Genomic DNA, 24,514 nt, shown 5'->3' on the forward strand with positions numbered 1-24,514 from the left:
AATATAAGGCAAGGTAAATGCCCTTGTTCACACATGAATGGTTGGGTTCACATATGAACACAGATGGTCCCTCGGAGGAAAACAATTTCTGGATTGTGTTTCAATGAAAAAATGGCCATATCATTCTTATTTCACACTATGTAAAATGAAGACTATGCAAAATGGTGCAAAATCATCTTTAATTTCATGCAACCTCAGTTTCTCGTTGCTTCTGACGGCTATACTAATTCCTGTTCTGAACAAACTTCTGTAAGATAGCAGAAGACGGAGAAATTGCTGCCAACACAAAGGACTCCCAGCTAAGGGGCCCTGCAGTTAAGTTCCAGGTTTCACTGACTCAACCCCAAAAGTATTTCGACCCAGCACCGTGCACGTCTCCAATCTCATCAGCCAGCTGCTCCGGGCTCATTTCTCGGAGACTGTACAGACAAGTCCCCGTACGCACCCTCTCCACAACACGCACCCGAGCTCGCACACGGGTCCGTCACCCACGTAACCCGCTCGGCCCCAAGCGCTTCGTCACCCCGCACCCACCGCTGCCTTCGAATAAACCCTGTCCATCGCCCCCCACACAGGGGCTTCCCATGCGTGGGACCACCCTGCTCCCCACGTGCAGCTCCACGCCCTGCTGCGCGTGGCACCAACTGGCGAGCTGCTCCTCTGGCCCCCAGCGCTCCCACGCGCGTTTAGGTGGAGACCAGGCGCTCGCTGGCGGGATCGGGCCGGCCGCCGGGGACCGCCGGCTGCTGCCGGCACGGACAGACCGAGAGACAGCGGAGGGGTCAGGGCGGAGACGCTGCGGGGCAGGGCACGGGAGGGCGCAGCCCCGGCCCCGCCCCCGCAGCCCACCCGCACCTGCGGCGCGGACACAGGCAGCCCCGCACCCGGCCGCCGGGCGCGCATGCGCATCCTGGCCTGTGCGCGAGCGCGTGGAGGCGCGCTGCCGCGCGCGGCTGCAGGCAGGCGGGCGGATGGGCGGGCGGGCAGGCGGCGGCGGCGGGGGGCGGGGGGGCTGCGGGCAGCGCGCGCGGCCTGGTGGGGCCGTGGCGGGGCGGTGGCGGCGGCCCGCGCCCAGCGGCAGCCGGCTGGAACCGGCGGCGGCGGCAGCGGCAGCAGCAGCGAGGTCTCTGCAGTCAGCCTGGCCGCCCGCTCCCGCGGCAGCGCCGGCCGGGCTCGGACAGTGCCCCCGGGCGGGGGACCCGGGATGGGAGGAGAGGAGCTGGACGGGGTGCTGCTCGTTTGTCTCGGTTTAAGGAGGTGTGCACCCCACCCTGGGACGGAGAGCGGTCCTGCTGTGGAGGTGCGGTCGGTGCCGAACGCACTGCAGCGGGAGGGCACGGCCGTCCATTTCCTACGCCGGGCGGTGGGAAGGGAGCGAGCAGGCTCCTAGGGCGGAAAATAGTTATTTTGGTGTAAATACTGGGACAAAATAAAAGAAGAGAGGTCTGTGCAGGTGGTGGAATAGAAGGAGTGGGAACCCCCTTGTTCCCGGTATTTGAAAGGAGGACTGCAAAGGCTCAGGGCACAATCCTGGCAGAAGGAAAGGTCTCGCAGGGCCGTTGCAGGACTTTCCCTGCCAGACAGCAACCGTTCGGGGACACAAGGCAGGAGAGCACGCATCTCATTGAATAGGTAACTTTGGAGAAGGTCAGAGGCTTCTGCTGTCCTTATTCTGGGCACAGTTTGAGAACTGAGAAACACAAAGAAGCTCAGGCGGGCAGAGTTACAAACAGAAACAAAGGGATGGATGAATAGCAGCTGGTAGGCTTCAAAGGCTGGTATACAACCAGCAGCTCCCAGTTCAAGAAGACAGGAGTGCATTTCTCCCGGCTAAGTTGCAGTTATGCTGCAGGGAACAGTACTGAGGAGCTGGACAAAAGGAAAAACGTGCTTCTGATGGAAACAGTAATTTGGAAGGAAAACGCTTACTTCTCTCTGTATCTCCCTTCTGCCTCTCCTTTTTGTCTGCCTGGCCCCTTCTCCAGCTGTTCTTCTCACTCTGCATTTTTCCTTTACCATCTTGAGAAAGTTCCTTTCTCTTTTCTGTCTGCCTGCTTTTGTTTCCTGTTCCTTTCCCTCTTTTTGACTCCTGTTCTGCCCTTTTCTGTCTCTTTCTCCATTGTCTTTTGATGAATGCTGTTGCAGTGATGACTTAGGATTTCAGTGCCTGTTGGGAAGGATCTGATGCAACCAGAGGGTGGCTATACCTTGCAGGCACTTTGCTGCAGTAAAATTGATAAAACATCTGCCCTGCGAGCTGAAGAGCTTCAGACGGCAGGTTAAATGTCCCTGAGTTTCTCCCAGTTTTGGTGTTTTCCTCCTGTGTCTGGCAATTCTGTGCCCCGAGCTGATGAGAGGGTGTTGCAGGGAATCTGTTTCTAAGGCTTCTCTCATTCGCGGGGAGCGGTTTACCTAACTCTTGATGCTCCGTCCCTTGATGCCACCAGCAAGCGTGGTCGTACACCCAGCGCCCGCTTGCCTGCCTTAAACTGACGGAGGAGATTAAAGGGAGGGTGCGTGCATCTCAAATTCGGGTCTGCCATGGCAGGGTCCGGCGCCATTACGGGAGCAGTGCTCAGGGGGCTGCGGTGCGAGGGGACCCTTCCCTCCTTCTGCGGCCAGATGCTAAGGGTGGAGGGGGATGGAGGTGCCTTGCAGGGAGGCCAGAACTAGGTCAGTGTAGCTGGAAACTGCAGCTGGTGCAGTGCGATGGGGGGGGGGGGGCGGAGAGGCAGCGACAGCCGGAGGGGGGTGAGAGAGAGGAGCCGTGCTGCATGGAGGAGGGGGCGGGAGTCTCTCCGAGAAGTTGCAGGGGCGGGACAGCCTCCTGCAGGCTGATCGCATGGCTGCCAGCACACCCCCCTGCTCCCCATTCTCCCCCAGCCTCTCACCCCCGGCATCCGCCACCGGGCGCCCGCCGAGCCCCCTCCCCGCCGTCCTGCCCTGCCGTGCCCGCCCCGGGGCGCTGGGCTGGCATCGCGTTTAGCCAGCGGGGAAGTAAGCCTGGGGGTGGGCAGGAGGAGGTCCGCAGAAGGGGAGAGGGAGAAGAAGGGAGGGTGGAAGATAATGCTGGAAGGTGGATTGGGAGAAGGATGTTAATAATGGAGAAAGGAGGGTGGATGGGAACGGAGAAATGGAGAAAAATCTGGACAATGAATAAGGAACAGATGGAGACATATATATTAAAAGAAGGAAGAAGAGAAGCATGAAAGGAGACAAACAACGACAATGATGTTTCAGCACTTGTAATTGGTGCAGTGGGGAGGAGGTCATCTGCATTCCTCACGGTGCCCAGGCAAAAGGACACATCCCCCTTGCCAAAACCCGCAAGGCAATAAAGCTGCTGCAGCCAGGCACTGCCAACATGCTTACCATCACCAGAAGCTTCAGCGGTACAGATGTACCTCGCTACTGTCCAAAGGTCATACTGTTATCACCCTTGGGACTGCAATGAAAGCACGTTTCAATACGGTTTGCAGTATGTCTTTTTTGACCTTTTGAGCGTTTCTACATCTCCGACATTGCCTCCCCTGTTACAGCTCCAAAGAAATTCAGATTGCAAGAGTTGTGTTCTTTTGTCGTTGCTGTACAACCTAAGCCTTACTTTCTCTCGCTTTCTCCGACTTGCTCTCCCTCCTCCCTTTCCCTATTGCTTTTCCATTTTCCCTGCCTGTCTCCCCCGCTGCCCAGTGACAGCCTTGCCCACACTGCCTTCTGCCGTCCCCGGCTCAGCCTCCCTCAGACCTGGGCTCCCCAATCTGTTGGGAACGGTGCAGCCTGCAGAAACGCACGCCCCCCCCCAGCCATGCCCTCCCCTTCCCCATGTTCCACTCCCCCCTCCTCTCTTCTCATCAGCCCCACTACATCCTTCGGGTCCTGACGCTGGCAGCGTCTCCCTCCCTTCCCCACCCCTCCCTTCCCCATCCCTCCCCCTCCTCTCCCCGCAGTGCTCCCAGCCCTCACTGCAGTGCAATCCATCACTCCCAGCCGAGGTCCTCACGCCAGGGGAGGGGGAAGCCTGGCTCCCTGCGAGGCTGGGGGTGGGCAGGGAGCGCAGCTATCTCCTCCTTTGCTGAGAAGTGAGAAAAGCTCGCAGAATACAGACCCTTCTGGAACTGAAACCTCCCGTCTGCTTCCAGCTATTTTATTTATTCATTTACTTATTTAGTCTCTTTGTTTTCAAAGAAAAAAATGTTTCTGCCAACATTCCAGTGAAGGTGACTGAAAGGAAACCAGGGAGACAGAGAGAGAAAGCCAGAGTCAGAAAAGCTTGTGCAGAGAGAGAAACCGGGAGAAAGAGCACGAGGAGGGGTGGAGAAAGAAAGAAAGAAAAGAAAGAAAGAAAGAAAGAAAGACATCTGCAGAAGAGGAGAGAAATAGAGGAAGAAATACAGAAATAAGGGGAGGGGGGAGAGGGGGGAGATTAGATGCAAGAAAAAGAAAACATAGCAAAAAAACCCAAGAATTAAATTGGAGAGAAACCCGAGATGGCAGGCATGGCAAGAGAACTCAAGAAGGATACAATAAATAGCCAAAGGAGCCTTGCTAAAGAGGCTAGGTTGATACGATGAAATAAGGTTTAGATATTTTAACAAGCAAACCCAGCGTGCTTTGATTTGAATGCAAATATTCTATACAGCTGCATGCAAATGAAATTCCAGTGTGTTTTTATTCTAAGAACAATTACAAATGAGGAAATAATGGGTGAACAGTTGTCTTTTTTTCATAAAAAGATATGTATCAGGGCAGCTGCATTGATGGACAGAGGCAAGAAATGATTAGAATAATATCAAATTAGGTTTTTCAGCTACCAGTGTTGTTGCACTTTTACAGGCATCTTTTAATGGTGGTGTTTATGTTGGTGCAGAATGGTCTACATTTGGTGCTGTTTCCACCTCTTTAAAACCAAGGTGAGCTAAATCAGTGCAGGCCCTTTACATGTATACATGTCACATTAGGACAGGTTTTCATTAACATCCCTTGCCATGGTTTCAGTCTGCCATCAAGTCAGAATAGCGACTATACATGGGGAAGGTCAGAAGAAAATTCAAGTGATCTGGTTGAAGTCAGCTGAACCTACAGGAGAGACAGTGATTTATATCAATGCAGTTGCAGTAATGCCTAAATCTTTGTTTGTTCAAATTCCTTTAATGTCAACAGTAGAATAAAATATAAATGAGTATTTAAAAGATAAGTCAACCTTTACAGTCCCTGTGAAGGTATAGCAAATGGAGGGATAAAAACTGGAAAGGTGGTGCTTCCTAATTTTCCCCACAATATAAACTCTTATCAATTTGTCTGCTAACGTGTAACATCATTTGCATTTCTTCTACTCAGTGCAGTTGCTATTCTCCTTTCTTACATCCTTTCAGAAGCAGTGTAAGTGCTGTCAATGCTGACACTGAGAAGGACTTCAACAGTTTGTATATTTTGGATGTAGCCGGTTTAAAAAAATACCTTGACAATAGAGCTTTTTCTAAATGTTACAGAATCTAAAGCAAATCACTTTTAAAGTTGCCACTTTTGTCCCCTTCCTCGATTATGTTTAAAAGCTTATAGGGTATCCTATTTTTTAATATAATATAATATAATAAAATATAATATAATATAATATGTAATATTTAATATAATATAATAAATATATCATTTTTATTTTATTTTAAATTGCTATTCATGTCCCCAGGCTCTCTATGTGCACATGAAACATCCTCTCTATGCATGCACCTGTACACCTACCTCCCTCTGATGCCATTTTAAACTGAAAGGGCATGTCTGATTCAGGCACTGTGAGCTGTCCCGATTTCATTACATCTTGTAATATCCAGTACTCTCCATAGCCCCTCTACTGGATTCACAAGGTTGTACGATGATCTCAGAGCGACGTAGATCTCAGCGCTGCAACATTTGAACATCAGAGTAGCCCCTTCAGGGTGTGATTTTTGAAGCTGATCTGCGCAGGGGGGAGGGCTGGGGGTGTACCACTCGTGGTTTTGGACTGTTAGGGTAGGCAAAACTACCAACATCTGTTCCAACTTGGAGGACTATTAAGTGTCAATAAAATGGTACAAAAGGCTGGGCCCCAAGTGAGACAGATAGCATAGTGATGGGAAAGCTCGGCTGTGACTTGATCCCCACCGGACCGGCTCTGGTGAACCTCTCTGCGTAGGTGTAAGACATCCCTCTGCTTCCCAGCAGTGACTTCTTTAGCCAGCTCTGGTTACTGCTCCGGTGCACGATCGCCACGCTGAGACAGGAGCATTAACCCTGCTGACTTTGCTCCAGGGTTTGTGATGTCCAGAAGAGAAGGGAGAAGAGGAGGAGGAATCTGTCACATCTTTACTGGCGTTCAACTCGTGGCCACAGCCTCGTCCGTATGGAAAACTTGTGCCAGTTTAATTAAAGATGGTGTTTCTACGTGGTCCAAAGTCTATATGGACACACGTAACTGGCCTTTCAGGAGGGATTTATATATTTGTTAAGCTTAAAGTGTTACCTGTCTCCCTAAGAGAGCGGTCTTGGAAAAGGTGCCCTGAGAGAAGCCGTATTTGCGCTCAGCTGCTTGGAGAAAGGGGAGTGCCAAAGGACATGTGAAACAGCCAGGAAGAATCGGCCCTGAGACAGTACAAAGGACCAGAAAGGAAGGATGTTTGTGATAGTAAGAAGCTACAGAAAGAGCAGCGAAGGAAACCCCAAAGCACAGCGAGGGAAGAAGGAAGGTCCTGACAACTTCTCACCGTAGCCTTCTTGGCCATGAGAAGCCTGAAGCATGTGGCCAAATCACCAACCAAACAGCAAAGAGCTCACTGACTGCCTCTTCTCGTGCTCAATTCTTCACAAATGTTGAACTGATTTGAAGGAGTTGAGCAGGTATTAATTAGAGTTTCATGGATTCCCTTAGGGTATTTTGTGACTGCCAGACTGCCTGCCCTCTAAGCACTGCCTTGTTGATTTGGAAATAAAGAGGTGAAGAATTCCTTATTCTTGTAGATTGGACAACAGAAAGCATGACCATCAGTCAAAAAGAGATGGATCTTGTCCAGGCTCCTGCACTTCGCAGTGTTCCCACTTCTAATGGGTTGGATACAAAGTCAGATGTGAACCTCCCAAAACTGGGGACAGATGGAGCAGGCCTTGACCGCATGTCCCTGCCCACTGAGGACCTCAGCAACACCAGCGGAACAACTGCAGGATAGTGTCAGACCTCAGGTATTAATGGAGCCCATCAGCAGTGTGAGTCCCAAGAAAATTCATTTCAGCCCCAATTCACATGGCTAGTAGTGCTGCATTATTGAAATGATACATTCAAACATCTTACAGCAGTTCATTAATTTCTCATGACTCAGATGTAACTGAAGGCCCAGTTACCATGAGGATATGTGAAGGCCAGGGAGACAAAGAGAGAGAGGGAAAGAAAACAGCTGGCATTTAAATGCCTCTCCAAGACCTTTACAAATAATATGCCCCAAGATCACTTACCTGTCTGCTGAGATGCAGTAATCTCTGGGGTGAAATGCACCAGGAGATTTTAATTTCTAGGAAGGCTGATTTTGTATCTCATCCAAAATACCACGCTGCCATCGCTATAGCATCCCTGGTAACGTAATGCGATCAGTACCAACTTGGAAGGAAGAGAACTTTTTGCTGAATCACTGTCACTGCTTCTGATCTTGGGTAAAGGCACTGGGGTCAGCGCAGCTTAAGGGAATATATGTATGGAAGTGTTTGCTTTATGAGTCACCCACGCTATTTACTGCGGCACAGTTCTCCCTCACACCATACTGTGGCACCGATACCTGACTTTTTAGAGGGAAGAGTGCTTCACCTTGAGTCATCTGCTGTAGCTGTCCCTAAGTTACCCTCTGCTGGAGAACGACGCTTGCGTGCAAAGCAGAAGACAGCAACGTGAATGAGAAGCGAAGGTGCAGAACAATGTTAATTATTCATATCTGCCTGCCATGAGGGCTGGCCAACTATCTTTGTCAATGTCATGGGGTAAGGATGGGGAAAAAAATAACAAGATTCTTTTCCGTCCCAAAAAGCACAACGGTTAAAGAGTTGTGGATCCAGTGCACTGACAAACAGGAGAGCTAAGAGGAGAGCCTTCATAACAGACCAGGGCCTGCAGACACAGAGCCACATCTCTTAAAAGATTGTGCTTGGACTGCAAGAGGAAAAATGGGGCTTCTCATGCTGGTGTGCTGCAGCTCCCTCCCGTGTCCACAGCGAGCAAGAGCAGCAGGATGCCTCCAGTTATTTCCCTGCGGTTTGTCTGGTATGTAAAATACTGAACTGCTTCCCAGCCAGCGATTCCATCACCAAGAGCATCCCCCCCATCCGCACCAAGCTCTCCAAATGGAGGGGTGCTGCTAGCACAAGTGGCCTACCCGCACTGAGCAGCTGGAGGAGGACACAGTCTTCCAGTTTGAAAAAAGGATTTAAAGCTCAAAAGCAATCAGAAGAAACCTTGTCCAGGACTAGAGGTGAACCCTGCACTCTGTGGGAGATGGTGATACATCAGCGCATTGCTAGACCAAAACATACGGCATCAATGAAAGTTTCCAAATAAATGTGTTCAGAATGCACAAGGTCTTCAAGATACTTTAGTTATCCAGTGAAGCAGTAACAGAGGCTTGCACGACAACACAAAGGCACAGAAGAAAACAAAACCCAAACCAAGCTCTGTGGAAAGGTATAGCCCAAACATACTGCTGTGTGGACTTCCAGAAAAAGCCAAGGATCTGAGAGGATTCCTCAAACCGGGGTGTGGTTTTAACTTCCATCACTTTCTTTTGGTTGTTTAATCACCCTTTGAGCCTCCCCACTGGACTGAGCTTTAGCCAGTCCCTGAAAACAGGCATGGTGGTGCCTCGCTCCAGTGAAACAGAGTGATGGTGCTTCAGTGAGGGCTGCCCTGGCGAGGAGGGAAATGCCTAGCTTTCCCCATCCCCTCTACCCATCCTCAGGTACCACCCACCGCCGGTGCTGCCCCCACGAGTCTTGGGAGGACCAGAAAAAAGAAGAAGCAGTCATTCTGTCTTTTTTTCTTGAGCACTGCCACAACCGATGCTCAGCCACTGTTAGGTAGGAAGGGGGTGGCTTCAGTTATGTCGCGTGCGGGTAACACTCTTGGGGGTCTATCATGGCAGCAAAACATAGTGAGGATTTCCTTAGTAACTGCCTACAAGGCATTATCGGGTTTTATTCCTAGTCTGCAATTTGTTGAGAACAAACAAGGGTTACCTAGCTACCTGTATAAGCCTTAGGGGACACAGCTTTCCCCTACAAGATTTCTGTCTTTCATTGCTCTATGAGGGAGGGAGCTCGGGTCATTTCCTAGCTTTCTCCTTGGCTTCAGGACTGAGATTGTCTTGAAGCTCATACAAGGGGCACCGTCCAGCCAGTGCCTCCTCAGACCCAGAGAAGTAATTCCAGGAGCAGCAAAGGGAAAAGAAGTCTCCGAGAAAGCAACAGGACACAGGAGATCCTGGGGCTGTTGGAGGAAGGGTTAGGGGAGAGTGGCTTTTCCAGTGGGCTGATTCATAAGCAAGGGGTCAGATCTCATTCTTCCTCTTCCTTTCTCAGTTTATGTCTCTCCCATTTCCCTACTTTTTTTTTTTTCTTTTTTTGCACACGTTTTCCTTATTCCCCAGCTTTCTCAGACTGACCAGAACGGCAACGGCGTTGCAGAACGGACCCCGTGCCGCGGTGCCTGTTCCCCGTCTCCCCCCCCGCACATGAGCCCGGCCCTGGGGGAAGCCCCGTCCCCAGCCCCAGCCCCGTCCCCGTCCCCGTCCCCGTCCCCGTCCCCGTCCCCGTCCCGCCGGGAGGCGCCGGGCCCCCCTCCCCGCCCCGGCGCGGGGCCGCGGGGTGATGTCATCACTGTTGCTGCCAGCCGATTGGCTGCCTGCCAGCCCGCCATCTGCCCGCGGCCGGCGGGGCGCCGGTGCCCGCTCCCCCCCCCTCCCCCGCCCCGCTCCGGCCCTCCCCGGTGCCGCTGCCCGCTGCCGCTGCCCGCGCTCGCCTCCTGCCGCAGGCCAGGCCGCCCGCACCCCCGCCCGTCCGGAGCGCCACGCCCGGCGCGGAGAGACCCCCGCAGTCGTGGCGGCTGGAGGAGCATCGCCTTGCAGGGCGTGCCGGGTGGGCCGTGTGCCCGGAGCGTGGCAGTCCGCGGGAGTACCGGGGGGAGGCGAGGGTCCGTCCCGGCACCGTGGCGAGCCGAGCGTGTCCTTTAGGCAAAGAGGGATGCGGGCTCCGCGGCGTCCGTGTGCGAGAGGCAGGCGGGAAACGGGTCAGGAAAGAGGAGCAGAGGGCCGGGGTGGGAAGAGGCAGGCGCCGGGGGGGAACGCGGCTAGATGTGGCGGCGCAAGGAGGAGGAGAGGGGCTGCGTAGGAGGGTGAAGCGAAACGGGACACGAACGTGTAACGTAGACGCAAGAATCCGTCCCTGGTGCTGGGCCATCCGGGGGGAATGGGAGGAGCGGGCTCCCTTCGGAGGATAATAAACTCTGGAATGAGGGTGTGGGCTGCTGCTCCTCGCTCCCCCCCCTCATTCCAGATGCATGATGACACCACGTCCCATCATCTCGCTGGCTTCTCCTTTTTCTTTCTTTCTTTTTTTTTTTTCCCCCAAAAAATCGTATTTTGAAGACAACCAAAAGTAGAACGTGTTCTGGGTGTGGCTGCATGTGATTTACCCAATAGCCAAAGTGGGGGGGATCGCTAAAGGGGAGAGACGGAGCGTCTGCTGCTGAAGGGAGTGGAGACCGAGGGCTGCAGTAAGTGATGGGGACCCTATCTCTTCTCTCAGTGCTCCTCAAGATAATTTAAAAGTAGAAGAGAGTGGAGGGAGATAACAAGGGGAAACTTTTCTTTGCATGCTGGAGGTGCGTGGAGGGGGGCTTAGCCAACTGGATGAGAAAAGAGAGAGAGACTGGAGAAAGGAGGTGGACAGAGAAAGAAAGCAGATGGAGTTATGTGTTCAGTCCAAAATGTTTCAGAAACACCTGGAAAACTGTCCAGATTAGGAGAGAGAGAGGTGGGAGGGAGGCTGGGAAGACCAAATTGTTTTGAGAGGGAAACGGAGGCAGAAAGCAACGAGTTTCTGTGCGGTAGGGGAGGGTATCTCTGTTCCTGCCTTAGCTTTCCTCTGAGTCCTCTCTCCTCCACTCTACAGGGATGAAGACCTCTGGAGCCTGTATACTGTTGTGTCTCTTAGCACTCTCCTTGTCCCCAGCTGGTGAGTCCTTCTGCCAGGGGGAGGATTTCTTCTCCACCCCGGCCCCGCGGAGTTTCCTACACAGGCTAATGTGCAATGACCTGAGGAGAAAGACAGAGACATGTAGATGGACGGTGAAGGGGGAAGGACCAAACAGGAAAGGCAAGGTGGATATAGGGTTGTAAGGAAAAATTTAGGAACTGGGGACTGGTTCCCATATGTGTCCACTCTCCAGTAAGTACTGGGAGTCGCAAGAGACAGGGGTCCACAGCCCCCACTGCAGGGATGTTTGGGTAAGCAAAACAGCCAGGTCGAGTTGAGAAAGAGGGTTAGCTGTGCTTTGTGCTTACTTAGACTGCTGTACCACCTGTGTTTGCATCATCTGCAGAGCATTTCCCAGTGCTCCACAGAACTTGTTCTGTCACAGCTGTGAAACATTTGCTGTCACTAGCGGTTCCTGCTGGAATGGCCCCATTCCAGGCCACTCGGCTGCCGGGAGGTTTTGTAGCTTTTTGTATGGCTGTTTTGGGAAACCTAGCCTCCATAGTTCAAACCACTCTCTGCTTTCGTTGAGGTTGTTGTTGTTCTGTTTTGTTGCTCCACTTCTTTGTTTGCTTGGAGTTACTTTGGCAAAAATTCAGGTGGGATCAAATTTGTTTAAAAAAAATACCAACACAAAAAGAACAAAACAAGAGGGCAGCATCAGACATTATAGTTGGAAGACTCAGCAAAAGAAGATTAATTCCAGTGAATGGAAAAAGCTTTGCCCGGGAAAGACTGTATGTAGGAGACAGATGACTGCACCTATCACATTCAAGTTAGGTCATTCCAGTCTACTTTCCTCGGTCCTCCCCTCATGCTGAAGCCTGATTCTCCTCCCAATAGCACTTTTTCCTGTAAAGGTGCACAGTAGAGGATGTCATGTTTGTGACTGTGAAGCAGGGAGGTGAGGCATCCAAGAGATGAGCTTGTTGGTGGCCTACGAAGTTAGAGGCAGAAAAAAAAGGCTGTGGTTTTTATGATGCATGAAGGAAGCCTGAAAGAAATATTTCTTACTTTTGTGTATTTTGTTCTAGCATTTCTGCGTTTTTTTGTTTTAACTTGGAAAACAACAGGAGTCACTAGCTGGTTTCTCATTGTCTCTTTTGTTTTTGGGTGAGCTACAGATTCGGTGAATTAGGGTTGCGGTTTTCTCAGATCTCAAAGAGGAATTTATTGCAACTTGGACAGTAAAGTCCAATCATTTATAAAGCATATGAACTGGGTACCATAGCAAATATAAATTGAAGTGATTGAAAATCTGATAAGAAAGTCCCTTCTTTTGTCTCCTCTCCTCATATACAGGGGTTTCACTTCACTTCTGTCCTGTTGTTTTAGAATTATCTTCTAAATTAGTTTTCTAGTTATCATCTCCTATGGAGGGGGAAAAAAAAAAGCTAGTAAGAGCTGACTTTTCAATGTTAGAAAAACAGAGGGGAGCCTTTTTCCATATGACTCCTGTTTTAAATCTGGCACTGCTGGCCCCTGCAGTGGTTTCAGAATTTGTGTCCTTCCTTTTGTATCAGAAACAATTAAGAAAGCATTCAATATAATTTTTCTCCTCTACTTGTTACCATTAAGAGATTAGCCAGAACAGGGGAAGTTTTGGGCAGCACTACGTTGTGCACTTAAGTTATTATAGATGTCTGGCTCTCCCTGGGTCAGCCACCAGCAGCTGAGCCCTTGCTGGCAGCTGGGTGGGGAAGGGAATAGCTGGGTCCAGCGACTCCTGTAATGCTGCAGAGCGGGATTATATAGGGGTCCCAAGAGTCCCTCTGCAGCCTGCAAGTAACTGCTCTTGGAATGAGGAAGAACTAATACTAAAGCTCCAGACCTGATAGTTTTTACTCAGGCAGTGCTCCCATTAACGGAAAGCTAAAGGCTGAGTTCATAAGACGTAGCAGGGCGTACTGTTTTTTGGGCTGGTCCTGCACACATCCCTGCAGTGCCCCAGATCACTGGGTTTTTCCTGCCAACTCCTTCCTTCATCCCACCCCAGTTATGCAGACATTTCCCTCCTCTGTGGCTAGCAGGAAATATTTTCCTATTCCTGGCTGCTGTAGGAAGCAGCTCTCTCACCCTTTATATTTGGACAAATGAACAGTCTAGCTCAGTTTCAATTTCTCCTCTTCCACACAGCACGCACAGCCAAGCCTTCATCGTTCTCCCTCTCCAGTGTGCTCAGGAGCTGAGTATGCTCTGTGCTCCATAGTCAGGCAGGATGATGGACCAGATAATTATTTGCCTAAGGAGCTACAAGAACTGCAATCTGTTTCTTACCGTGCCAATGACTTAATCTGTGACCCCAAGCAAATAATTTCCATGACTCAGTTTGCTCTTTTATAAAATGGAGATAGGGATTTTGACTAACCTCCCGAGCAGGGAGGCAACGTGCAGTTTGTTTTCAAAATGCATCAAATGGGGTTTCAGAAATGTAAAGTCCAGTAGCAGATCTGGAGGTATTTACTATCTTGTCCCTGTGCCTACCCTTTAACCCTGGTGGAAGCAGCAGGGATAGGATCAGGACCTGCTGTATGTACAAGCCTTGAAAGAACAAACCCAGCCAGCAGTGGAGGCTGAGGCAGAGGGGAGAGCATTTCTCCTTTCAGCAGAGGGCAGTGGTGTCTCCTGGACAGATAAGCATCTCACAAACATTTCACAAAGCCTGCCGACTGTCGAAATCCCTCTCTCTGTCCTTTTTTCACTGCCCTCTCTTCTTTTGCAGACTGGTTTCCATGGATCGTCAATGGGCAAGAACTGGAAAGTGCAACTGGTAAGTATTACATTAGTACGCATGTTATGTGCTAAAGACTGCTCATGTGACCCAGTTGTCCTGTGTAGTTACAGCCTGTTTAATTGCAAATGCTGTTCTTTGTTTCTTTGCCTCTGACATTGTGAGCTTGCCTTTCAGTGAAGATTAAAGAAGACCTCCAAGACAACCTGCTAAGTGTTGCGTGTTCTTTACAAATAATTCACTAGCGTTGGGGTCCTGAATGCTTAGCTGAAGCGCATGAAGTTATGTTCACAGTCAAGGGTTCTGGGAGATCCACGAGAGCTGATAACTCTTCAGCCATGAGATGCTCGGGGAACTCTACTGCTGCTCGGGAAAATCCCAAGAAAAAGGGTGCACAAGTGGCATGGTGCTTTAGCAAGTGAGGCCACTGAGAAAGGATATTGACTGGTCTTCATACTGGCTGTGTTGTTGGGGGTGAATTGCTTTATCCCTCTGGACCTTTTTCCATTTCTGTGGCATGATAAGTTAAACATATGTTTGCATCATACTTCAGCACCCAGAAGAACCACAAGGGCCTTTTCTTCAAACAGAAGCCCCTGGCTAAGCCATCAGACATCTCCCAGCTATGCTCCTGTCATGTGCAATACCTGGGGCTTCCCAGAAAACTATTCAGAAGCCAGGCTAAAATGTAACCACCAGGCTTCCCTTTCCTTCACACTTTATCCCTCCATCACACCTATCCCAGCTCTGCCATCATTTGCCTTTTAAAGAAACCCATCTGCTGATGAATTTCTGCAGTCAAGGCTAGGTTCTGGAGTTGCCTCCCTCCTCCTCTGCAGTGGGTGCCTCAGCTGTCTGTCCTACTGCTGCGGGAGCTATCAGCACCTTCATTTCAGACCTCTTTCTTTTCCATCGAGATGCCCACAGTGGCCATATTTGAGAAGTCAGAATAGGAATCCAGAGTTCAGTAAGGGTTGATGCAACATGTGCACTAAGAAATCCAGTCACTGAAAAGGGGGGCAGATGCGGGTGGGATGGGGGTACTGTGTTTGTTTATGTATTTACTGGATTGGATCCCACTGTCTCATGAGCCTACCATGGCAGCCAAGGTAATTCAAGCTAGCTATGTAAGGCACCACAAAGTAAAGACAAGCTCTCTCAAGGACATTCTCTTTTTTCCAGGTGAAGTTAGCACCGACTCTCTTATCAGCACCTCTGGTAAGCTCCTATCTCTTGGCAACTTCAGGCTCCCTCTCCCCTTTTCACCTTTACTCTGGCCTACATAGCCCCAGAAATTACCCATTATGCTCAGAAACTCCTCCATTTTTGACATCCAGCAGTGCTCTTCCAGTGTTTACGGCTATCTGGGAGTCCTTTCTGTGCTCTGTGCAGGGAGATGAATTTTGGGGTGGGTTAATGGCCTGTTCTCCAAGGAAATGCCAATCTCACCAGGGCTCTCCAAAGCTGTTTGCACTGCAGGAAGCCATGAAACCCGAAGCTCACGCAGCCTGGGCTTCCAGAGAAGGTTGCAGGAAGGAAGAGAGTAAATGATGAGGGAGAGAAATTGGTCAGGTTCACCAGTTAACTGGGCAGCACTGGGACACGGTTGTGTCTGTGTCTGCTGACAGCTAGCGGCCATGCTTGAGTGCTCAGGAGACAGAGGTGGCAAAAAACCTGAAAGATGGTAATAAAGGAAACTCTGAACAGTGGTGGGATGGGGAGGTGGAAATATTCGTCTTTTAGTACCGTCTTCCCTGCCGTGCCTGCAGCTATGTCACTGGGGGGCAGCAAAATGTATACAAAAGATAGGGTGGATGGAGGACACTTGAAGATGAGCACTTGTAGCATGCTATGTGCCTCCTTAGAGAGCCAAACGTTGCTGTGGAGGTAGCCCCGGGGGAAGGGCACAGAGCTGATGGGAGTGTAGGCATTTACAACACAGGCTAATCCTGCCGACTCACAATGGGGAATGGAGGAGGAAGCCAGAGGCTCAAGAGGGAGCCTCCCCACTTTTTCCATATGAGTCCTGTTTCAAATCCAGCACCCCTGGCCTCGGCGATGGTTTCTCTCTCTGCTGGGGCAGTCTCTCAAACACATCCCTCTGAGGTGGGGGGGACCAGGCAGGGCAGGGAGAGGGAGAACACATCTGGTCGACGATACGGTTCAAAAGACAAAGGAGAGGCAGCAGCGCTTGGCTGTTGCTGGGAAGTGTGCTGTGCAGGAGAGCTCATCTGAGAGTGGTGTCCTGTTCTCCAGGACAGCAGTTCCATGGTCTCTCCTCTGCCATGTGACTCTGCTCATCAGCTGGCTGGAGTATTGTGAGTCAAGCTGACCAGCTATCATGGGACAACACTGGAGGAGAAAAGTGGAAGCCCAATATCGTATATGCAAGGTGTATGATCTTCCTGGTGGGGATGGGAGGTGAAAGCAACCTGTGTCAGTCTCGTGTTCAGTGTGTGAGACCTGACAGTCTGTAGGAGGGTAGATAAGACTTGGTGTCCAGACCAAACTGGCGGTGGCTAACCTACATCTAAACCTGAAAAGACTAAATGTGAAGCCTTTACAGCAGACTTTGGCTTCAAATGCTTATTGTTGAGGGATCAAGAAGAAACTCTTCAGAAAGGATGTGCCATGGGACCCATCTCTGCTCTACAGCATCCCATCAGCTCTAGGACACCCGGCATATTCGCAGGGAAAGCCTGCAGTTACTCTGACAAGTCAGATAACAACATCACATAGCGTTGTCTATGAACCAGATGTGGGATGGCTACTGGTCAGGAGTGGGGAGCCATCGGTAGAACTGTGGGAGGGGGAAAAAGGCTGAAAGCTCAAATTAAGATCTTTCAGAACATCTTCTCTTTTTCCAGCTGCAGCTGTCACACCACCTGTGCTTCTTAGTCCTGGTGAGTTTATTCTCATTTCACAGCCAAATGTTGTGGACCCCCCTTCCCTCTCCTTGCCCAGTCCCTTGCACACCCAGAATCCTGCCTTCTCTGACTGCCCCTAACCATAGCCCAGATGCCCAAAAGACTCCTCTCTATGCCCATCTGTTTTGTCTGTGCTTCTGGCTGACACTGTGGCACGTGAACAGGAGAAGTGGAAGTCCTCTATAACTGTTGATGAAAACTTGAGCCTGGCAGTCAGTCCTCCGAGTTCCTTTCCAATTTGTCACTGGGTAAATAATAAAATGTACCGATTTACTGCAGGTGGGCTGCTTTATCAGAGGGAACAACAAACCAACCTCCTTTTGACCCCTTGTCATGGACATTAAAGAACCAGCGGTCTGGGAATGCTGTTTCTTAAAGGAGTCACTGTTCCTTAGTAAGAGGCAGTCAGAGGCTCCTTCGCTGCTTGCCTAGATGGACGGCAATTACAGCAACTAAATACGTCTACTTGACCTTTTGAATTATAAGTCAAGATGCCCTTACAGTGTCATTTTGAACAGTAGTGGTAATGCTTTTTGGTAAAGCTGGGACAGATTTTTAGCATTGTTGGCTGGGTAGCTGGCACTAGATTCATACTGGATTTGTACCTTCTCTTATGGTTTCATGTCAGTAACAATGAAAACTTTTTCCACATTAAAAGTTACAATGGAGGGCTCTTGAAAGAGCTTTCCTGTTACTTGATGTCTAGGAAGCTGATGTCTAGGAAGGAATAATGGTAAATCACACTAACTTTGCTACCCTCTGTCTTCCAGTTCAGTCTGACAGCGAAACTACGACAGCTTCGTCAGGTATGTTTAAGTTTGCTGCCTGCACCCCCTCCCAGACCCGCTTTCACCCACCCTGTTACCTCTCCAGGCAGGTGCTGGCTGAGCACTGAGCTTTGTCTCCTCGGAAATTCCCTTTACCCTGTTCCTTGAGTTAGAAGTACTGGAGAATGACGGTAGTGGGAGATGAAGTCTTCCCCTGGGTGGCATGTCCGAGAGGGGAGGAACCGGCAGATCACCAGACCAGATACGCTAGGTCAATATTCTGTCATTGTCAGTGGCCAAGACCTGGCATTTCAGAAGGAAATGCAAGAAAACCCATCATAGTTAGCTACGGGGTTGATTGTCCAGAAAAGAAAGAAACTAGATTTGTGTCCTGAAGTGTGAGATTGCAGATCTATTAGAAACATGTGTCTTAAACATGCAACTACAATTTACATTTTGTTTATTTGTGTCTGTCCCCTTTACAGCATGTGCCTTCTGTATTGAGGATTCCCAGTGGGCTTGTTTTGCATTTCACTCAGCTTTCCCTTACTTTTGTCTTATGAGGCAAGGGGATCAGAAATTTCCTCTTCTCTCAGAGGAGAGTGGAAAATAGAGGCTAGGGGCCTTCCCTAGAAGCCTGGAGGACAGTACCTAGTGATTAAGTTATATGTGTGCACCTGCCAATGATGCACCGGATTGCACCTCTGTGTGTATGTGTGTGTGTTCCCAGATTGTCGTGAAGAAAAGTTCCCTTGCACACGCCTGTATTCTGTTCACAAACCAGTAAAGCAGTGTATCAGCTACCTCTGTGTTACAAGGTAAGAAACCAGCAGTCCCTAAGAAAAACCCTAGAAACTCTCCAGAAACAGCATGTCCAGTTCAGCAATTGTTTCCTGTGAAGACTAGAGGTTCCCTCAGGGAACCAGTTGGTGAGATTAATCCTATCCTCAGTGTGTCCTTTTAGTGTGATTAATTAATAGCTATTCATTAATAACTATTAATTAATTAATAACTATTACCTGTGCAGCACTAAGGAGCTATACTGTAATCTGTATTTAAGATATTTGGCCATTTCATGAAGTCTTGACAAAGATTACTTTCCTATTGACAACAGCCTTATTCTAGACTAACTAATCCTAAAAAATTAGAATTTGCCTCCTCATCAGTGAATATACATGTTTATTGCCTGTATCCTTTTTTTGTTTCTTTGGGTCCCTGTGCCTTTCGCTCCTGTCCTTGGCATGTTCCTGGTGATCCCTCAGCGTGCGTCGCATGTACATAATAAACAAGGAGGTGTGCTCTCGCATTGTCTGCAAGGAGAATGAGGTCATGCAAGGTGAGTGATAGCACAAGCTAGCCTAGAAGAATAGCTGCAGCCATTTGATAGAGTCTCCAAGCTAACCAATTACCCAACCCCAATCCATATGTGGTAGTTTCCTTGGACTTGGTTTGGGGGAGCTCTAATGCAATGCAGCCTTGCATCCAGTACGCACCATGAAAAACACTGGGAGGCAGATATCGTACTACCAAGAAGAATGAGAGATCTGCCTTCCTCGATCTTGATCACACTCTGCTAGCCCCAGACACACCCTTACTCAAAGTTGCATTCCTTTGAGGTTAAAGAGTAACTCTCAGTATTTCTATTCATGAATAAAAACAGGATCCAGTCTAGATTTCTTAACGCAGTTTTTGTTGCAGCAAAATACAAGTGATTTTAATATGTATTGTACATGAATAAAGCAAGAAGGAAATGAATAAAAGCCTAAGGACTTGTTCACTTGCCTCATGTCTATGAGGATTCAGCAGTTCCAACAATTTCTGTAGATGCAGTGAAGGATGTACCTCTAACTATTCTGGTGGTGAAGAATTTGAAGGAAGCTTTGATTATCTGTCAACCTGTGTGTGTCTGCTATGTCTTCAGATGAGATCTGTCGCCAGCTGGCTGGCCTTCCTTCTCGACGTCTCCGCCGATCTGGGCAACCCCCGCATCTCCCTTGCAGACAACTCCTGGAGCAGCAGCGCAGCAGGCCTGATGCTCTGTGAGCTACCAACAGTAGGAGAGAAAAAGGAAGGGAGAGAAGAGAAATCATCATCTACTACCTACAACCCAAGACAAGTCCTTCTCGTTTGTGATTTCCCCACCATTTCCTTGCTTCTCTGCCTTCCCCCACATCCTCTTCTTCAGGTGCTGCAGTACACAGAGTCCCCTCTCTGCTAGTCTGTCATGGTGGCTGTTGTCATCTTCTAAATCTGTTGCTGAGGATGTGGGATGCTCCCCTCTTTTCTCTCCAACTCTGTTTGGCAGGCCACGAACTGCTCATTTCCCAGAGGTCCTTATAAATGTGCTGCATCTTCTCTTGCTTTGCCCCTGCAGAGAGACAGACATGGGGACAGGACGTAGTCCTCTCCAACGGTACAGATGCCCTAAGCTGCGTCTTATGCCCTAGGACTCCTGGCCTAGGTTTCTGGCATGGCATCAGTGTGAGTTCGGATATGGTTAGTCAGCCTGGGCCTCTCCAGTCCTCCTGAGCCACTGAGTTTGCTGTGTGATAGCACAGCGTCCTCCTGTGTCTGCTGGCCTCAGAGAAGTGACAGAACTGGGAGATGAGCTGTCCTCAACCCAATGCAAACCTCATTGTCCCTGTATGGCAGCAGATCATTTATAACTACCTCTGGGAAGTTCTTTGTCTCAAGCCCATTGCCTCCCTCACACACAACTGCTACCAAAAGGAAGAATTCTGGATTTAGTATGGCATTATATTTTTCTCAAGAAGATTATGTTGGAACAGAGTGCTGCCTCTTCCTTTCCCTCCTCTCCTCTCCCCCATTCTGTCCCTCCCTTCCCATTGAAGAAATCTCTTGATGCCCATTCCAGGCAAGTTCCAGGGAGCAGTAAGTATGGCTGCCTCTGCTTCTAAGCCCAAGAGAGCCCACGAGGAACCTGTGTGTTCTCACAGTACTGAGAACTTGCAATGAATTAGCTTGTCCTGGTGACTTGTCTTGGTCTGGCTACCTCCACACTCTCCAGCTGCTGAGCCTGCTTTCAGTATCTCTACTTGAGTTCCTACCTCCTGTCCTGGGAGCTCCTGCACAAAGCAGAAAGGAGTCACAAATTGGAATGGGATGCGGGAGAAGAATCGTTATCTGGGATCCCTGGGTTTTCCTGCAGGTTCTCTGGCTGTGCTGACCTGCACAGAGCCAGGTGCTGGTGGGGAGGTAAACATATCTGCAGGTATAAGCGCTTATAGAGGCAGGCCAACCTGGGGAAAAGAATTCCCTCTGGTAGCACTGGATGTCTGTGGTCTGCTCGAGAACTTTGTTTTCCAGATACATGGAGGACATTGCCAGGTATATGGGCAGTTTTCACTATGCGACTGGGTAGGGTAAGTGGGGAAGAGCTGTCTGAAGTGTATTAATCACTCTATGTGACTCTTAGTGGCATGATTCTGTGGGGCACCGGAGCTGAACAGCTTAGCTCACCGCAGCTTAACACCAGCAAGACCCTTTCTCTAGGACCTCTAGGCGTTGTTCCCAACTAACAGAATGCCAGTTTGCTAGAGTAGGCATTCACCCCTCTCACATCATATGCTCTGCTGCTGAACTGAGTACCGTTCAGCCTTGCGGGAGCACTGGTCTGCTGCACAGAGCCAGGGTCACACAATATAGGGGACAGTTTGCTGTCGTTTGCAGATGTCTCCAAAAAAAAGAGCAAAACAATGGCAGATTTCTGCTGTATGCAGCAAGAAGCTGGTTACATCCTCTGTGTAGGGGAAGACTCCCTGTGCAGACACAGATTTGTTCCATATAAGGACAAAATTGGCCATAGATGGGCTAAATCTCTCTATATTAATCCAGTATATGGGAGAAAGAATTTGAAGTTATGCGGTGACTAGAATTTCATCCTATCTATAGGGGCATCGCACCCCTGCACAGAGGATGATGCTCCTCTCGAGTACTGGAGGCTCATGAGACTAGGGATGGAGGAGGAATTTCTCTGTACTGAGAGTGTGCACGTTTCTGTAGAGAGGAGGGCACTGAGAGCTTGATCTCAAAGACATTCAAGCCACTGGCAGCCGCCGTCTTCTATGCTGGGACGCCTGTGGAATTTGCCTGTGTGGAGGAAGGTAGGATGGAGATGAGGTGTTAGAGGGAGCTCTTGGAAATTGGACTAGGCCAAGTCTCTGCTCTGTATTTAGAGTTGAATGTAAGCTGATATAGATATATAACTGTATAACATAGCTACTGTACAGTATATAGAAATTTAACATTCATACAGTTTGGGGAATGGTTAGAAGCCTTTCTGTTGCTTGCTTTCTGCAGGGACAGGAAGAGGTGCTCCTCTCCAGGAGAACACTGTTTTAATGCTAGAGTCCATATAATGCACACAAAAATATTAAAAGAAAATTTATTTCCTGTTATTCTTGGCAATTCTCATGTGTTTGGGTTTATTTGTCTCTAGCTGTATTTTTTCCAGATTTGTGAGCAGACTTGACTCCAGCCCAAATCTGTCATTTGGACCTCTTTACTCCCTGCTAGCCCAGTCCTCCGCTGCCACCGTCCCTTCACTTGTGAATCACAGGGCTTCCTGGGGAGGTCATCATTTTTTTGAGAGAGATACAGAAAATTATCTTCAGCATTTTTTTTCCATGGATAGCTGTGCTAGATTTTCCTGACAGTTGATAGCTGCTGAGCACAGGGATAACTCCTCCCAGGCCATGAGATTTGTGCTGAGAACACATCTTCTCACTGTGCAGGTGCCATGACCTCCTGGTGGAGAATTGCCATCTCCAAGTAAAATGGTAAGATGGCTGAAATTAGAGAAGAGCTGTGATAAATCATCTCATAAGCAAAGAAGAATTTGTTCCCTAGAGCCATTTAACTCAGTAATGGGAATAACTGAAAGACTACATTAAAAATTACACATCTAGGTCAAAAGGATTAGGAAAATTTCTCTTTCATTGAATTTCTGACTTTTGCATAGATTCATCAGGCACTGGCTGTACATCATATTTTGGTTGAAAAGATGGAGCACTCAGAGCATGGGCGACCTTAAGCAGTGTCTTCATGTGCAAGCAGTCAAGTCTGCATTTAGATGGTATTTCTAGAACAAAAGTGGCTGTGGCCCAAATTACCCATTAAACTGCCTCTGACAGTGTCCCATAGTTCTTCAGGACTAAACCACACAATGCAGGTTATTGCACAACACTACCCCCTAGAATCAATGCTCCTTCCCGGCTAACGCTGCGTGTCCCTACCTCAGACTTATAATGAAAACAGCCTCAGCCCGCGTGACTGTAAATGTTGCTCCCGTCTACACGGGCCTGACCCTGCTCTGACTCATGAGCTCTTGGCCTTTGCAGTGCCCCTCTATCGGCACGTTCCACCAGCTGTGTGAGCAGAGCACAACATACGCCGTCGACTTTTTGTAATTCGGTTTATTCTTCCCTTTCCTTACAGTACTGGAGTCCACAGACAGGCTTCCCCATCTTCATTAGCAGTTATCCCACACACGGATTTACCTCCCCTGCCATTCCAGCCCGAATTGTCATGGTGCTGCGTTGCTGGTCTCTGGACATTGCCTTCTCTTGTAAGCTGGGGAAATGGTTTTAAATATAGCTCCAGCTAGGTCTGTTTCTCATGAAGTTGGACTAGCCACAAAGCAAGCTGCCAGAGTCCCATTTTAGAAGCATGATCTAGAGTTTGTGGCCGATTTTCATAATCTCTTCTGACCTGGAGCGGGAGTTAGATGGCCTGCAGTCGCTTCCCACACAATGGTTGTTCTTGCTCATTTCGCTGTCACGGCTCCTGAGAACCCATCAGTGTTGCCAGTTTGAAGGCTGCTGTTTCAAGGCCAGTGCTCTGATGCCTGGTCTCCAGTTTGAAGCTGGAGTCCCCGCAGGGGAGCTGGCCACACCGAGGGTTTCCGCTGCACCTGGAAAGCAAGGGATGTTCCACCTTCCCGTCTCTCCTTCTCCTCTTTGTTCTCTGTTTTCCTCATCTCTTATCTTTCTTCTCTCTTCACATGTTCATCTCGGAGCAAGAAACACGGTGAGGAGGACAGTGGGGCTGAAGTGGGGAGGGAGGAAGGGTCCTCGATGAGGTGACACATGGCATTGCCAAGTGGGGCTGTGGGTGGTGCTTGGCCCATGCCGGCTCCCCTTTTCTCTTGCCCCCTGATTCTCACGTGCTGTGGCTCCCTCAGCTGCCAAGATCGGGATTTTCTGAAGGGAAGGACCTGCCAGTCAGAGCAGGGAGGGGAGAATGGCACCTCAGGTCAACTTGTGCACTGTGGGAACAGCAACTGCATGCCGTGAGGTGGTGGCCCTGGTTGCAGAAACAAGGCGAGGAGGAAGGGGAGTCCTGCGGGAAAGCACGGGAAGGCCGTTGGAAGCAGCTGCCATGTCACCTGGGAGCTCCATGTTGCCTGGATCTTGTCCACAAGAACCTGCAGCACGAACAAAACGTGTTGTCATCAGGCCTCTCAGCTTGGAGGGATCCCTCAAGAGCATACTGCTGGCTGGGGTGTGGGCTTGTCCTTCACAGGGGGGAGCGGTGCTTGCAACCCATCCAAAAAGAGCACCTCTATTACATAAAGAGTAGCTGGGTTGAAACCAAAAGAGATTTCAGTTTAAAATTAAAAAAAGTTGGCTTTTTTTAAAAAAAAATAAGATTTTAAAGGTGCACCATCCCATAACATTTACTCCTGGCACCAGATGGTCTGGCATTGTTTGACAGTGTACATTTGTCCAGTTGTGAACAGCCCCTTGACTGGGGCACAGGAAATCTGAATTTCATTTCTGGATCTCCTCTTCACCTCCTGCTCTCTGATCTTC

The 24,514-nt window shown here is 49.5% G+C and overlaps 1 protein-coding gene across 1 annotated transcript; it reads left to right on the forward strand.

Moving 5' to 3' along the window:
- Positions 1 to 10,556: 10,556 nt before the first annotated feature.
- Positions 10,557 to 20,471, forward strand: MFAP5 (microfibril associated protein 5). The gene is made up of 9 exons (XM_075163469.1): positions 10,557 to 10,774; positions 11,173 to 11,235; positions 13,979 to 14,026; positions 15,170 to 15,205; positions 16,855 to 16,890; positions 17,685 to 17,720; positions 18,412 to 18,499; positions 18,944 to 19,017; positions 19,603 to 20,471. The coding sequence occupies exons 2-9, from the start codon at positions 11,175 to 11,177 to the stop codon at positions 19,722 to 19,724; spliced, it is 501 nt and encodes a 166-aa protein (XP_075019570.1). The 5' UTR covers positions 10,557 to 10,774; positions 11,173 to 11,174; the 3' UTR covers positions 19,725 to 20,471.
- The last annotated feature ends 4,043 nt before the right edge of the window (positions 20,472 to 24,514 follow it).

The sequence above is a fragment of the Calonectris borealis genome, chromosome 1 (genome assembly GCF_964195595.1).
Source record: "Calonectris borealis chromosome 1, bCalBor7.hap1.2, whole genome shotgun sequence".
NCBI classification, from domain to species: Eukaryota; Metazoa; Chordata; class Aves; order Procellariiformes; family Procellariidae; genus Calonectris; species Calonectris borealis.